Here is a 16,176-nt window from a genome sequence, read left to right on the forward strand (position 1 = left end):
AAATCAACAGCATCCAGGGCACAGGCAGCGGCAGAGGTGGAAATAAGTTTCGGCAGGTACAGCATACATTGCGGCTCTGCCTGATGGGCATGCGGGAGAGAGTTCCACATATGTTGTGGGTGGGTTTGGGATTACGAAACTGACGGCAGAGAGATGAAACGCGTGGTAGTAGTCAGATGACGAAGACGCGGAATTCTCGCCCCGCCAACGCCAACATGTGGGTCGATATCTGTCCACGGTGCGTTTCACGTCAGAGGGTATTTACCTGGACTGTTTTGCCTGCCTCTGAAGGCTGCGATCAAGGCAGTCGCAGTCGACGACGCAGCTGCGTGTCGAAACGACGGCTGTGGCACGCGAAGCGAAGCAAGGGTGTCCTGGCTGTAGGGTAATGACAGTAATGACGACGCTGGCGCCGCCGTTACTGCGATGGGACGCGAACGACGAGTAAATTATCTCGTGTGCGTCGTCCGGGCTGGAGACGGGACGGATTGCATGGCTAGGTGCTGTCTGGGGTGGCTGCTGCAATATGAGCGGACCCCTACCTCCTTCCGAGGTTTCTCGTCTGGGCCTTCCCGTCTACAGGCTGCGGCCTTCCAGGGGGGTGTGTGTGTGGCTACCCTAGACTCGAAAGGAAAGGTCCGGGGAACAAAGGCAGTCAGTCTGGTGAAGTCATCCGTCGGGTGAATGTGCGTATGTGTGTGTGTGTGTGTGTGTGTGTGTGTGTGTGTGCGTGAGTGGAGGAGGCGAGGAGAGATTTTGTTTGCTAGAGCACGGCAAAGGACGACCGACTACTTGCAGGCCGCAAACGATGGATCGACGGCGGTACGGTAGACATGTTGTAAGGCGGCGTGCTTGGGTGGACTGGCGTGCTAGTGTGCTAGTGGTCGCAGCTGCCTCGTAGCGCACCGGCGGCGGTTGCTATTCCTGGAACGTCGGCGCTTCCACAGAGCCACCACTAGCGTTGCCTCGCAGTTCGTCTCCCCCATCCATCGACAAGACGCATTCACGCCGCCTCAATCACGACACACAGCGTGCTCGCCTCGCCTCCCCACCAACCCTCCCCCCTCAATACCCAGGCGGCAGCGGCTCTGCGATCGACCGGCTTCCCTCGTCCGCTCCAAGTTGGTCTCACTCTGCCACCACAGCAACGACGAGTCCAGAGTGGTGTGTCGCAATACACACACGACAATTGTGAGCGCGGCAGCCACGTCGAGAGCGCCTTCCTCACCACCGCCCTCCCCTCACGACGCACGCCCGCAGCGTCGCCCGCACTTGGCCTTTCTACCCACTACGCCGCATCATCTCAGGCATAGGCGCATCGCCGGCCTAGTCGCTCCTTCTCCCCCCAGGCGCTTAGCAGAGGATCTGGTATTCTCGCTCCAATTCACCACACCAGCGCCCCTCTCCACGGCCGTTGGCAACCAGGTAAGCTGCATGTCCTCTTCGCGTCCCAGCTCCACCCTCTGTGCCTTGTTGTCCGTCTGAGCGAGCATGACTGTGCAGCACCCAGTGTACGGGCACTCGTCGTCTGCCATCCGCTGCTTGCTCGACCATGTACACTGCGCTCCCGCCTATCCTCAAGTCTGGAAACAGTTTCTCGAGCAACCGTCTTCAGCCTCCATTTCCCACTTCCCGTTCCCCATGCCCACGTTTCGAAACGCATGCGCCTGCCATGTCTGCCTCGCCCACAATATCCCATGACGCTGACAGTCCGACTCTCAAAAGGGCTTTCTCTACACCTAATTCTTCTTTCCCTTGCAAGAAACTCGAGCAGTCCTTCACACCCGGCATCCTCCAGCAGCACGCTCGATATTATCCACATCGCTCCAACGACCACCCTTTACGCTTGGCAACACACACTACGACTCGGAGACCCAGCATGGTCCAGACGAGTGCGCGAACATTCATGCCCATGCCGTCTTTCGGCGCTGTATTTGGGGGAGATCACCACACCAAGGGTCAGAATGGCGGCAATGTAGTCCGCCCTGCTACCAGTCCCAACACCAACACGGGCGCACCCTTCTCCTCCTTCCACATTCACCACGACAGTCGCGACAGTACATCGACGGGCTCCTCTGACAACTCTCCGACCACAACCATTTCCACCATGGACTCGTCGTCTGTGACGGATCCCTCGCCGGGCGTGTCACCCGAATCACCCCTCGCAAAGACAATCGCGTCTTCATCTTTCGTCGCCGACTTCAGGTCTAGGAGGACAGAACCCTCCGCCGGAGACCCCGCAGCCGGTCCTTTCTTCGAACTACAACGTCCGACAACACCTGCGAAGAAGCCCCGGAATCTCAAGAACCTTGGTATCAACACGGCGTCTTCACTCAGCAACCTGCGCGCGCATACACCAGCACCCATCGCAGTCGCACCGAAAGAGAAGAATAGCTCGGCACCACCATCACCGCTGTTCATCAAACCACCGACACCACCGAGGCGTCGACCATCGAACTTGAGTCTAACAATCTCGACCCCCGGCAGCAATGAGAGCAAGCCTGTACGACTGCTGATACCCTCGACACCGTCCTTCAACCGCCCACCCCTTCGTCACTTCCAGTCATCTCCATCGTTACCACTGTGTTCACCGAGTACGAACCCTTTGGGTGGCATGCAACTACCTCCCCTGCGTCCTGTTGCACCCAAGCCAAGTGGTCTTAGCGAAGTTCCCTTCGAGATGGAGGAAGAGGAGGATCAGGAACCGAATTTCGATGTGCCGCAATCACGAGAGGAGAAACCCGCTGCATACCCCAACGGGCCTATTTGTATATACGAGTCTGGCGTATATCTCTACTTCGAGCCGACCGCTGTACAAGCCACGACTTTCGATGTCATCATCAACGTCGCGAGCGAAGTAAAGAACCCCTTCACCTCATCGACGGAGGAGTCTCAAAAAAACATTGATGCCAGGCGCATAGATGGCCCCCCAGCGGAGAATGTTGACTTTGCTACCCTAGCGCAGCGGCCGAAGCAGTCGTTTGGTATGGAAGATAGCTCGCCAACCACACCCAAGGCTACAGCACCGGTCATGCAGACGATACAACCACGCGAGGTCGTCATTGATGGCAAGACATACAAGACACCAGAGTACATTCACATGCCTTGGGAGCATAACACAGATATTGTCCCTGACCTTCACAAGTTGGTCAAGATGATTGATGAGAGAGTGCAGCGAGGCAAGCGAGTACTTATCCATTGCCAGTGTGGTGTCAGTCGCTCTGCAAGTTTGATCGTTGCTTATGGCCTGTACAAAGACCCGCAGATGAGTGTACAAGAAGCATATGACAAGGCGAAGAAGCGAAGCAAGTGGATCGGGCCGAACATGAACCTCATTATGCAGTTGCAAGAGTTTAGGAACAGCTTACTGAGACAAAACGAAAGCCGCTCTTATCACAACCAAGGATATGGACGTCGGTCTGCCGGTCTGCCCACATCTCGCTCTACCGGAAACAAATACGACAGGGAATCTGATTCGGGTTCGCGAACTCCACGAACAGCACCACTTCCACCCGACAGTGACATCAGCATGCAGCGGGCCAGCACAGGCAACATGATGGCGATATCTCCAGGTCCTCTATCTGCGCCCACTGGGGCTTTCTCGCCTGGGTTCCGTCGGTCCTGGGACTCTAGCCCAGCACACTTTGAACTTTCATCGCCACCCGTCCCAACGACAACACCCTATATTGATCCAAAGGGTCACGTCGTGCCTATGGTGTCTGTAACCAACGATGACCTGCCAACCATCCAGACCGAAGATGTTTCCGACAACCAAGAGCTTTCAGAACCCAATTTCAGGCTTTCCGCTGTTCCTAACTTTTCACGTCAACTTCCGTTGCGGTTAAGCCAGAGCAATGATGAGAGCGCATCAATTGGAACAGAGGAGAGGCATCTAGCGCCTTTGCGACCATCAGGGTTCGAGTTCGAGCCACTCAGGTCCCCTGCCGTGGCGAGCTTCAACATACCCTCTTTCACTTCTTACGACACATCAGATTCCGAGGTTATGACACCAATCAAAACCTCTTTTGACAATCCATGGCCGACAGGCTATGATATGGATAGTCAACATCAAGCGTCTGCGTATGAAGAACCCGAAAGAGACCATAACGAGCGATTTTTCGCTCCTCTGTCGCCCCGCGCTACTTCCTTCGAGCTAGGACAACCTGCATCGTCGCAAGCTTCACATGGTGACGACCGTAATGAGGCGCATAAGATTACTTCTCCAGTCGCTTCAGAGTTTCCCAAAGACATTTTCGGCAACACGGATGCAAGCCTTGAAGATGAAATGAAGTCTCCACGCGCTGTAGAATTCCACATGACACCACTGAAGCCCAGGATAGCAGACGAGGATCCATTCGGCTTGACATCACCAACAAGAGCAGACTTCAACCCGTTCGACAGACCGAGCATAGCGGCTATCAAGGACTCTGAAGTTGAGGATCGACGTCCATCCTTCCAGGCTATCCTTCCGCCTGCACATCAGACTTTCAACGGCTTTGCATCACTCGATGGTACAGCGCAAACAAACGCCATCTTCGAGCCCCCTAGCTTCATGTCCATGTCCCCGCCAAAATTTAGCCAAGCAGCCGGACCACGCTTTGACAGCCATAGCAATTCTCCCGAAAATCAAGCCTCGGCTCTCATCGACTCGGCGGCACCTGTATCTGTAGCGATCCCCAAGGCACCGGATACTCCCCGATCCCCTAGCGAAACCTTCCTCTCAACTCCCGCCAAGGCTATCCGAACTAGGTTTTCGTCACCGAACATGCGTGAACAACGGAAGTTGCACAAGCTGCAGACGGAGATCCAGTCAAAGCTCCCGAAGCCACCTGCTCCACAGCATGCTGCGGACGATATTGACGCAATCATGTCACCACGTGCAGAAGAGTTTACAAGAAATCCTTTTCACTACGATATCCAGTCTGGTGATGATGTGAGTCCGGTGTCTTCTAACGAGACAATCAAGGACGGACGCAACGGCCATGTCGCGTGGGAAGAACCACTACCCCGGCAATGGACTCCAGAGAAGGCTGCCGTTGACCCTCGGAGTCCAGTCCAAACGGGCAGTAATCCCATCGTCCGCAACATCTGGGACGTACTATGAGCAACGGTGCAAACCAACCAAACTCAAAACATACGCAGTGGATCTGTTCCATCTGCTAGTTTCTGGAGAATACGCCGTGCGCATATGATTTGGTAGTTTCGGCCGCCTTGTCGGAAATTACGCGACCTCACTCCGAAGGATCATCCTTTGCCAACATGAACTCGCGACGCCACCAACACTGAGCGCTCGACCTCCTGATGGATGCATATCCCATTAGACAGCGTTACAGTGGACACTGAACGCGAAACATCACCGGTACCGTCGGCTGCCTTGAAGCCTGCGAATCGATTGAGAACACCAGTCCGTTTCCTTGTCTTATCAAGCATTTCCTATGTGTTAAAACTTTCTCTCTTGCAAGTCCGTATTTTTCACGGCTTTCCTTCTCGCATGTGGAGGCTAATGCGCGTTGAATTACGCAGAGTAATGTTCTAGTTTCTAGTACCTAGTACCGCCATCCCTCCACATACTCACACTCCTTTTACACCGCTACTATAACTCTTCCCTCCGACAAACACTATTACTACACTCGCTGCACCTTTGTATATTTATTTGATCTCCTTGCCTTTACAACCTCTGTATCGATGTTACGAGCCATGCAAAGCGCTGTCCTCTGGCAGAAAGCACCCACATTGTATCTTGGGTTGCATATCCTTTTGTTTTGTTTTCTTGTGTGTATCTGTTTCGCTTGGCGAGCTTTGCCAGCGAAAGGCGTTGTCTGGATGGAGAGAATTTCCGAGAGATCTGGGCTGAACTCCAAAGATCGACTTGGGTTGAGCGGTCGAAATATCCTGGGGCTTTTCTCCTTTTCTTTTTTGTTTCTCTTTGTGGATCATATAAGGGTTCTAGGTGGGTGGAAAAGGCTATGTAAATGAATGGCACACACATATTCAACATGCTCGAGCTCATCACTTGCTGCTCCTATATCGCGTTGTGCATTCGAGGCTTATCGGATGGTAGCATTAGATTGCCTCTGATGCGGGTAATCTTTGTGAGAGCGCGTCTGATTATGTTTGCCGCACAGTCTATTACGAGAGCCATCAGCACTCCCGTATAATCTGGCCGTGTTATCTTCCACCAAGTCCGGCCAAGCAAAGGCTCGTGTTTTGTACTACACAGGAAGACGAGACTGACAAGGCTAGCCCGGCCCGAGACACGGCTGAGGTAATCTTGCTCATCTTACCTACATGATACACCTAAGAGCTTACATACGGCTTACTTGCATCGCGGTACAGCTTTGCGGCATTTAGAACAGTTTCTCTCTCTCTCTCTGAGAGAGAGATAGGGGGCGCGGCATTGCCGTTGAACTGGTTACACAGTTACGCACAAGCGCAATGGGTGTGTCACTCAACTCAATCATGAACGGGCGGGGCTGAAAGAGAGTACGGTGTGAGATTTGGGAATGCAGGAACGTGTGTTGAGACGGGTAATGATGCTAAGAGTCAATTTACGTTTTGCAAAATCCAACATTAGAATGACAGGTTTAAGCACAAAAGTTTTGTTGACATATAAGACATGATTGAGTGACAATTCGTTGATTTAGGTCACATGATGCAGGTCACGATATGTATGGATTTATTCAAGCCATGGGGTTGATTTCTCTCAATGAGGTTACTACTTTAATCTATGTACTATGTGTCTCCTTGCATGCGCAAATATGCCAGAATTCGTGGTATCATATGTGTAAGCGAACGTATAAATGCAGCGGTGCCAAAGTAGAAAAGCGAATGTGGGATCCACCCGAGTCTTCAAAACATGAAGCATTGCTCAAGTCGAAAGAACGAATGGAAGTATCCAAGCCCAAGAACAGCTTCGATATGTGTATGCAATGTACAGAGATAGGGAGCAGTTTCCGAGTGGAAACAATAATAGCACAGAGACGTTCCTCAAACGCCAACGCAGCACTTGCGTGGAGTGAGTAATAACCATGACTGAAACCAAAATGAGATAGGAATATGAACCGTAAAACGCCAGGTAGAAACCAAAGTATGATCCCGACTGTTCATCCGATGGCCGGGAGGTTGGGGTATCCTGTGGCAATGAGATGCCTCTGTATTCGTGTTGGTATCTGTGCATGTTGACAGACTACTAGTAAACATATGTCGCAGTCCTGCCAAGTTGTGGCTTGCTAGCATAGCCCCTATCAGGGTCACCAGAAGATCGTGGTGCCCATCTGACGTCTTCGGGACCGTATCTACGGCTGTACTGAACATTTTCAGGTTCAATGCTCGGTTGGCGTACCCTGTGTCGGGGTGGAGATTCGCCGCTTATTTCGCCATAGAGCTTGGGTCGTCCTGAGCGTCCGCGGTCTTCACGACTTGGTGAAAGCGTGCGACTGGCATCAGTGCGGCTGGAGTCGGTGCGGCCTGGCATAGATGGCCGCGGGACAGTCTTGTATGCAACAGGTTCTGTGGGACGGTTGGGGCCAATCGGGGGCTTACCAATCGGCGACTTTGAACGGTGTTGGCGGCTGGTGGGTTCGCGGACGACGTGGCGAGGAGCGGGAGGTGGTGCTTCTGCTGAAACGCCACCTCCAGCGACAGGGTAGTAGTATGTCTTGACGGTTGCCGGAGGTGGGACGGTAGGAAAGGCGTCTCTCTCCGGACTTGTGTATTTCTCAGGACTGCTGTAGTGTTCTGATGTCATGGTCTCGCGAAGACCAGAGGGTCCTCGGGGGGCGACAGACTCCTTCCTCCTTGAGGACGAGGAGACGTGTGGGATGCTGTTGGGCATAGTAGATGATCGACTCAGCGACGGTGGCGTGTTCTCGGCATGTCGGGCTGACCTGTCTGTGTACGAGCGCGTAGGCATTCCACGTGCAAGCTCAGCCGGCGATGAACTCGTCTGCTTGAAAGTGGGTACTCGTCTTTCCTCGTATCTGTCGTCAGCCCACTCGACAACCTCGGGGATGCCGCGATCGGTGCGGTCGGTTTCGCGTCGGGACATGGAAGGTCTCTCCTTGCCTGGACGGGCAGACGACCTGCGGACAGGCTCGGGTCGAGCACTATCGCGTCGTTGAAGGCGGGGTTCGGCGGTGAAGTAGTCACGCGAAGACGCCCTAGCTGGTGAGGGACGGGATGACATCTCCTCTTCGACCTGTGCGCGTGACTTGTGCTGGTAGCGAAGCGCCTCCTGCTCCTGGACGCTCATCTTGCGTGCAGCAGGGACAGGTTGGGCGGCGGCGGCGCCAGCGTATCGGTTGTCTTCATAGGTTCGACGTTCCTCAGCCCTGCGCCGAGCAGCGTCCTCCTCGGTGCGGGTCTTGTAGGCTGCCTCGTAGCGCGCCTTCTCGTCAGATGACGACTCGCTATCAACGCTAGTGAAGTTGCGGTCGCTTCGAGACTCTTTGGCACGCGTTTTCTCGCGCTCTGAGCGCGATCGATCTTCCTTGGCGTGTCGGGAGCTCTTGGACGACTCCTTCTCGCGAGTGGCTCTTGGAGCGGCAGTCGGCTTGGACGGGGTGCTGTGGTATCGTGCATAGTAACGCTCGTCTTCGTCGCGTGCGTTGGTTGGTGCGCGGTGTTCGGTGGTGTAGCGCGCAGGACCGCTTGCAGCAAAGGACGCACCGCCTGGCGTGGGAACATCGAAGCGTGCAGTCCTGTCGCGTGGGGCAGATGCTCTGCCGGCAGCTCTCTCGCTGCGCAGCTTCTCGAGCTTGACGAGTGCGTCGTACTTGGACCTCTTCTCTTGGTCGATGAGGCACTCGTAGGCCTGCTGGATGTTGTGGAACTCCTCCTGCTTCTGCTCCTTCAGGGCGGGATCCGTCACCTTGTCGGGATGGCACTTGAGGACGAGTTTGCGGTAGGTGGACTTGATGATGGCGGCGTCGGCTGTGTTGTCGAGGCCGAGGGCCTTGTAGTGATCGGGCGTGGGCTCGTCCATGGCGGTGAAAGCGGGGGGGAGGGGATTATGTGTGCTAGCTGGGTGTGGGGTATCGAGTCTGTTTTATATGTGGTGTGACAGCAATGACTGCTTGCGACTCAGGCCTGGCACATGCGGGACGCGGCCAGTCAAAGTCAGTGGATGTGGTGGACGGGCAAGCGAGCTGTGGCGGTGTTGGGCGGCCGGGCTTGTTTGTGTAGGCGCGGCGGGGGGGCAACAAAAGCAAGAAGCGATGGAAGACGTGTCGTGGGCGGGCGGCGTATAAGGAGAGTCGGGCGCAGAGGGTGCCGGTGGTGAGAGCGTTGGGCGAGTGCGGGTGTTCCTGGGCCGGGGGGTGACGAGGATGGCTGGTTTACACGCTGCTGACCTAAGGATTTGTGGGTCTGCTCAGGGACACACGGGCAAGACTGGCGGATCGAAGGCGGCCGAAGGTCGTGGCAAAGCGACACGAAAACTTCGGATCAAACAATCTGGACAAAGCAATTATCAAAACAAGCGGCGCGGACGAACAAGTCGGTGACAAGAGTGAGGCTGTGCGATCTTCTTCTTCTCTTGCCCTCGCCCGTCTCTTAGCTGCCTCGTGGTTGCCCGGCAGCCGTCGATTGCGCTGCTTGGTGGACTTGCGGTGTGGATGTGGTGGGTGCAGAATGCTTTGCGACGTCACCGTTTCAGCGAGGCCACAATGCCAACAGGTTCCCGCTGCCAACTGTCGGGATCGCACGGCGTAGTCTGGACGCAAAGAATCGAAGAAGAAAAATAAACAGAAGACTCGGGCTTCGAAGAATGCAGCTGTGCAACAGAACTTGGGTTGGGAGCAGTCAGCCTGCACGCGTTTTGGGGGTGCAGTTGTGACTATATCAGGCTCGCATGCACAAGGCTTCAACAGCCGTCCTGGGAATCCCTGTGTCAACGAGGGGGAGGGGGATTACTGCGGTCTGGCTTGCACTTGTCTATTTGCACCGGCACGCTTCATCAGCGTCCACATGCATGCGCTATCGACACTATCCAGCTCTCGCCTACCAAACTCGTCCACGGCTAAAGAGTCGTCACAGCTGCTCCTGGACCGTACTAGCCCCTCCGCTCTGAGCCACCATCATCGTGTCCCATCGCATCGCATCGCGCAAGCCGCTGTCCGTTGCTTCACATGAGCACGCTGCAGGTCGACCTGTCGGCCGCGGCGCCTACAAAACACCCTCTCCAATCACGCCCCAAGGCGGCCACATGGCCTATTTCGACACTTACTGGCGGACCGCATCTGATAGGATCAACCCGCACAGCCTGCATGACCACAAAAAGCCCCAAGTGACCACACCATTGAGGAAATGCTCACCCAACCCCACTATGCCCATTTGCAAGACATGACGAATCCAGGTGCACAGATAGCGTACAGAGTGAAGCACAGAGCAGGCATCGAGAAGCCTCTCGTCACATTCGAGACGCAACCAAGCAAACTCTCTGCTTGTAGCTTCCGAGACACTGGTTGTACCTCGACTCAGACGACCGCAGTCACCGGGCACTCGGCACAGCTGCTGCACATCCTCCGCACGTCTTTCCCTCGACCATGCACCCTGTTGAGGGGGGAACATCCCTGTGTCTCGTCTCAACTCGGCTCAGGGCACGGCGGTTGCGTCGCAAGTCAGCAATTTTTCCATCTCATGCCATGTGAGAAGACACAGATTTGCTGCCCACTCGATCCGTCCCGACTGGCAGACGTTAGCCCGCGGCCTGAATGGACGATAAGATACGCTTATGCGGGGTGAGGCGGGGCACTACTGTATGTCACACCCAATCGTGACATGGTCAGCTCACAATCCGTCAGAAGCAGGTCCTCCTACGTGGTCTCCCACCATTGCATGCAACAAGTGACATGGCACACAATGTGTATTAAACACCAGGCAGAATGATGTCGGTGTTGGTTCTAGAGTCTTGTTCGCTGGTAGAATATGAGATCATTTGGGACAGGCACGCTGCAGTCTACCCGTCATCCCACATTAGCCCTCGAGTACACAGCACTTGGCTCATCCGAAGAGCCCCATACGGGAAGCTCGACATCGACGACGATAGGCTTGTTGTACGCGACCGACGTTTTGCCAGCAACCCTCGGACCCAGATACGCGGCGTTGATCACCGTGGTCTGGCTACGCGCCACTTCCGTCCCTGACGGAGGCATACCCCTCTGTCCGTCTGCGAGATGCTGAGTAGCCTCGTCAGGACACCCATGTCCGGTATCGCTCTCATCGTGATGCTCCAATCCAGCGCCCCCTCCAGCGCTTCCTCCACCTCCCCACAGCGCCTCACTGTCCCGCAGGGCAACATCAGTGAGGCTCGCTGTCGGGTCAAGCTTCTCACCCTCCTCATCTCCACCGGACGGGGGCTGAGGCCCCGTCTGATCCGGTGCAAACGACGCATTAGGCTGGCCTCGACGATGGTCGCATCGCGAGTCAGGCTGCAATTGACGTGTCAAGTATGCATGGTCGCTGCCCGAACCACGCCCTGCTCTCGCCCGCATCGTCGTCAAATCGACTAGAGAAAGTTTCTTGCTCGAGGCTCCTGGGTCGTTCCAGAGCTGCACGCTTGAAACTAGGGTACCGCTATCCACGGTTGTGGGTTGTCCATGTAACTGTAGAGAGCAAGATCTTCTTCGCCATTGTACCATCTCCACTCCTCGTCCACTGTGTATGTGTCCGCAAATGTTGAGCATCGGCCTCACTTGCTCTAATCTTCTTAACAAGGCTGGGCATCCTGACCTTCCGTCTCTCTGTTGTCCGCTTGCTTTCACTCCATCGCGTTGGCCCTTTGGCGGCGTATGAGTAACTACTATATCCACGCCAATGGGAATCTTGTTCCATACTTCCTCTGCCTCATCGGGTTTGTATTGAAAAGCCCAATCCGCCTGTTGCTGCTGCTTGGGCGTACATGGACTTCCAAAGACGGTAAACCACGTTCCTCGTCTTAGAAGCCGAACCTTGGTAGACTCGTTCTCAAGGTAAGTGATTGATTTGGATTTCGTCAACAACTTTCTACACGCCTCTGTATCTTGAGGACTAGGCCATTTCCACTTTGCTTCGTTTTCTCGAAAGAACGGTCTGTCAAGTGTGATGTCGTGGTTTCCTTTTTGCGTCCGAGCATCAGCTGTCTCATCCTGCAAAAAATGAAGAGCACCGTTCTTCGTACCAGCAATCACAATCTTCGCCTCAAAATCTTGCTTCTCAAGCCATTCAACCTTTCTTTTCAATTCGGTATAGCTTCCTTGGTTCGTCAGGTCACCTGCGTGAATCAAAACGTCGCCGGGTGGCAGCTTGGGCGTCTGGTTGTGCGTATCTGATATACAGACGACACGCGTTTTGCGCCGTGAAGTAGACATTCCGTAGTATCATCGGGTTTCGCGCTTAAGCAACCTGTTTCTCGATCAATATTGCGATCTAGGCTAACAGCACAGTACACACATACACAAGGTCTGGTTAGGGTCACGTTAGGCCAGGTCTGGATCACGGTTACGTCATTCCCTCCCTTCCACGAGACTCCCGAAACCAGCCTCATGATTGCTTTTTCTCTTGTTCGCATCCAGCCTTTTTCGCAACCCGGATCAGCATGGCTAATCCTTAGTCAAAACGCCAATGTCCCCAGTTTTGTCCCTGAGTGATAGACAGGACCGACAGGTACATCCGCAGCACGACATTCTCGCCTTTCCCAGGGTTCGTTGTTCGCCGCACCTCGGCTACGGGTTTGCCACCGCCACCACTGTTTGCCCAACCACGCTTGCGGTGTTCGATGGCGATGGCGATGGCGAGTTCAGCCGCATGATCTGCGGTGGTTGGCGAGGTGGTTGGGCATGACGGGATAGATGGGTAAAAAAAAAAAACAGGATCTGGAACGTTGGTTGGGACGGGCGATGGCGATGGCGATTCAGGCTTTGCTGTTGCCTAATCGGACATGTTCTGTAGGCTGTTGACTGCTGCAAATGCGTGGAAACTATTTCTCGCGAACGCTGTTGCTCAGCCTAGTACCGAAAGGGAGTTTGCTTCATGAGAGGGAGGGTGCGCTTCAATGGTGCATATCACAACATAATAGGGTTGGAAACAGAACACTATCTCAAGCGTTTTTTTTTAAAAAAAAAATTGGTTATCTGATATCTACCTCTTTTCTTGCATGTCTTTTGTTTTGTCTGGTTTCGTATCGCGAAGCCATAAACATCTGCACAATCCACGAGAACAACCCATACAAACGCCCGACTCGGTGGTATCTCGATATCACAATGCAACCCTACATGACCCCTTCGACGCCTTTGCAGAACGATTTTACTTTTTGGTCTTTGTCTACACATTGAGACAGTGACTCGTTTTGATGCACTCCTACCATCCCTTACAACCCAAGTTCGATGTGAAAAGAATCAAGTATTCGCGAAGGCCAGGCAACGCTACGAAAAAAAAAAGACAACCAAGGAACTACCCGCTCTCCACCACACACAGTGAAGCAATCGTACACGCGTTCCTTTTCGTTGGAGAGTTGCGTGATCAGTCGTTCAGCGGGTGAGTCTTGGTACAAGCCTAATCGTTTCTGAGTGCAACGATGACATTGAAATCCAGCTCTCAAAGGCATTGTCAAGATCAATACTAAGTATCGTGTGATCAATACTGGCTGTCTCCCCTGAACACCTTGTTAAGCCCTTAATCAAGCATGGTGATACTGTGTCCTCCTTCCGTGTCGACAGGCTCCGGTGAGTTGACGATCCTTTGCAAGCCAACAGGCGTGTGTTCGTCTTAGACGTCAGCAGGTTCTTCAATAAGCTGAATACCACCCTCGGGGCCAGGATGAAGATTATCGTCGTCACCCATGTCCATATCGACACCTGCGTCTTCCCACAGAACTTCATGTTCGTCGATTACGGTATCACCACCTGAGGAACCTGCAGTACTGTTATCACTGCTGTCGTCGTGAGTGGTCCAGTTCTCGTCGCTATCTTCCAAATCGATGGGGTCATGGTAGCTTGAACCGTTTGAGCGGCCACGTTTTGTATGGCGTGACCTCGAGGACTTGCTCTTGGGGCGAGTTCGACGCAGAACCGGAAGTTGTGGCCTCGGGGGAATCTCGAACGAGACGATTGGCCCGTCATCCAGAACAGCGTCCGTGTCTCGAAGAGCTTGGTGGTCGTATTCGTCTGCGAGCGCCACAGCCTGGGTAATGTGACGCCAGCGAAGGATATTGTCCTGCATATCACGGCGGACTGAGCCCGAATGGAATTGCCGTGCGAACTCATGCTTCGACCATTCACGGTCTATATCTAGACTGAATTGATCGAAACCCAGTGATTGCTGAGCTTTGATATGTCTGATCAAGATTTGCGTCATCTTGTACACGAAAGGTCCACAGGCACCTCCATCCTGCTTGAACAAGTTGTCATCGTTCTGATCAGGGCTCCCGTGCTGTACGTCATATCTCCATAGACCAATGTCTTCGCCAAGGATGTGGAGCATACCGAGGGAGATGTCGCGACCCAAGTTCTGGTAGTCAATCCGATGGACCCACATCGAGTCGTAGTAGTACGCACGCTTCGAGATCCTGTCCATGGCCACCATGGACCAATGTGACCCGCTGGTTCCGTTGTTTTCGACACCACCCATACCATCGTTGCAAACAAGGAAAATCCAGTTCTTGTCGCTATAACGTGCCCTGTACTGGTCGTATTCTCCTGAAGGACCATCTATTCCAGCTGAGGCGAAATGGCAAATCTGAGCCACAGTGGAGTTGGCAATGCCGATACCGTAAGCGTCGCAATCTGCATCACGGCGAAGCACTTCAAGCGCCATATCTAGACTTTCACCACGCATCCATACTTCCATACCAGACATAGCATAGCTGGTGGCGCCGATATAATTGAAAGCGTCGTTTTGTAAGGTAACGTCTCCAAGCTCAAGGAAAGTATCAGTGTTGTGAGGAATACCGGTATAAAACACCGGACCGAAGGCAGCGTATCGACAGGGATCAGGAAGTGAATGATGTGTCGAAGACAGATAGGGAGTTTCCGTCTGTAGATTCCGTAGCCAAAGGGGAGCTTCCTGTACAATGTTCGTGGACCGCGCAGTAGTATGCGCATGTGGCTGTAACTTGCTGACCTTGGTATCAACATCTTGCCAGCTATCAGATTTCTGTGTCCCCCACTCCTTGGTAGTGTTGACATCGATGCTGTAACGCCGCTTCAGCAGAGGAGGCTTTGTCCGCCTTGTGGGTAGGTGTTTACGTTCAAAACCACGGGAGGCAAACACGAGCATCTTGTTCGTCTGACACACCATTGCAGAACGTGTCTTGTGGAAGATCTTAGTCCGTCTAAAGTGCTCCTGTCTTGCTTGGTTGCTGCGAGACTCGAAGACCTGTAGGGCAGAGGGCGCTCGTCCAGAGGACGGAGCTGTGGTTGACGGTGTGGGCGGTGCAGTGGATTCATTTGGCGAAGATCTTGGTGTTTCTGCCTGCTCTACCAGCGGGGGAGTGGTTGGGGGCGTCGTGCTCATCTTGTTGCCGACGTCATCAATGCAGGGCAGAGTTATGGGCGTGGTGATATCAGTGTGTTCCCCCTCTTGTGAGTGCGAACACATGGATGTATCACCTGGGAGTCGCGCTTCCGTGATCGGGTCACTCTGAGCCGGTGGAGATGCCAGACCTTCTATTTCGATATGTGATTCAGTACCCTGAGGTGAGCCGACGTCGACCGCAGATGAATCTAAAAGTGAATCAGAGTCAGGCTGGCTCGTGGGTTCAGGTACAACGACATGCACCAGAGGCTCCATTTCGGCAGTTTGTGATGTGGTGAAGGAAGTTGATGGTGATCGGGAGGAAGAGTCTGGGTGTGGGATGGACGAATCCAATGAAGTAGGCGCGACCTGCGCGGTGACCTGGGCAGGCATGCGGTCGTCAGAAACTTCGTTTGGCGCCACCATGGTACCGTAATTTCGTTTCCTGGGGTGGATGCTGCTGGTTGAACCTGTAGAGTATATACGGTCGGAGGTTGCAGTGACTTGCGTGAGGTGAGTGCCTGCAAGTGACCGCGAAGTAACAATCACTGCTTGTTCAGGCGCTAGAGCAATAAGGGAGGCGCTTGATCGCGAGTTTGCTGCAGATAAAACTCGGGCTGGGTGCGAATTTTGGTTATCTGTGCGCGAATTGCGAGTGGCGGGGTGGTAGAGAGAGATGTAATTGCC

General features: G+C 54.0%; 3 protein-coding genes across 3 annotated transcripts; 1 reads left to right on the forward strand and 2 right to left on the reverse strand.

Moving 5' to 3' along the window:
• Window positions 1–986: 986 nt before the first annotated feature.
• Window positions 987–5,104, forward strand: ACET3X_004448 (uncharacterized protein; the record flags this gene model as incomplete). Its single annotated transcript, XM_069450653.1, has 2 exons — window positions 987–1,425; window positions 1,726–5,104. Exon 2 carries the CDS (start codon window positions 1,880–1,882, stop codon window positions 5,102–5,104), a length of 3,225 nt encoding a protein of 1,074 aa, XP_069308426.1. The 5' UTR covers window positions 987–1,425; window positions 1,726–1,879.
• Window positions 5,105–7,189: 2,085 nt separating this feature from the next.
• On the reverse strand, window positions 7,190–8,983 carry ACET3X_004449 (uncharacterized protein; the record flags this gene model as incomplete). Its single annotated transcript, XM_069450654.1, has 1 exon — window positions 7,190–8,983. The coding sequence occupies one exon, from the start codon at window positions 8,981–8,983 to the stop codon at window positions 7,190–7,192; it is 1,794 nt and encodes a 597-aa protein (XP_069308427.1).
• A 4,760-nt stretch (window positions 8,984–13,743) lies between these two features.
• Window positions 13,744–15,915, reverse strand: ACET3X_004450 (uncharacterized protein; the record flags this gene model as incomplete). Its single annotated transcript, XM_069450655.1, has 1 exon — window positions 13,744–15,915. One exon carries the CDS (start codon window positions 15,913–15,915, stop codon window positions 13,744–13,746), a length of 2,172 nt encoding a protein of 723 aa, XP_069308428.1.
• Window positions 15,916–16,176: the final 261 nt, after the last annotated feature.

The sequence above is a fragment of the Alternaria dauci genome, chromosome 3 (genome assembly GCF_042100115.1).
Source record: "Alternaria dauci strain A2016 chromosome 3, whole genome shotgun sequence".
NCBI lineage: Eukaryota > Fungi > Ascomycota > Dothideomycetes > Pleosporales > Pleosporaceae > Alternaria > Alternaria dauci.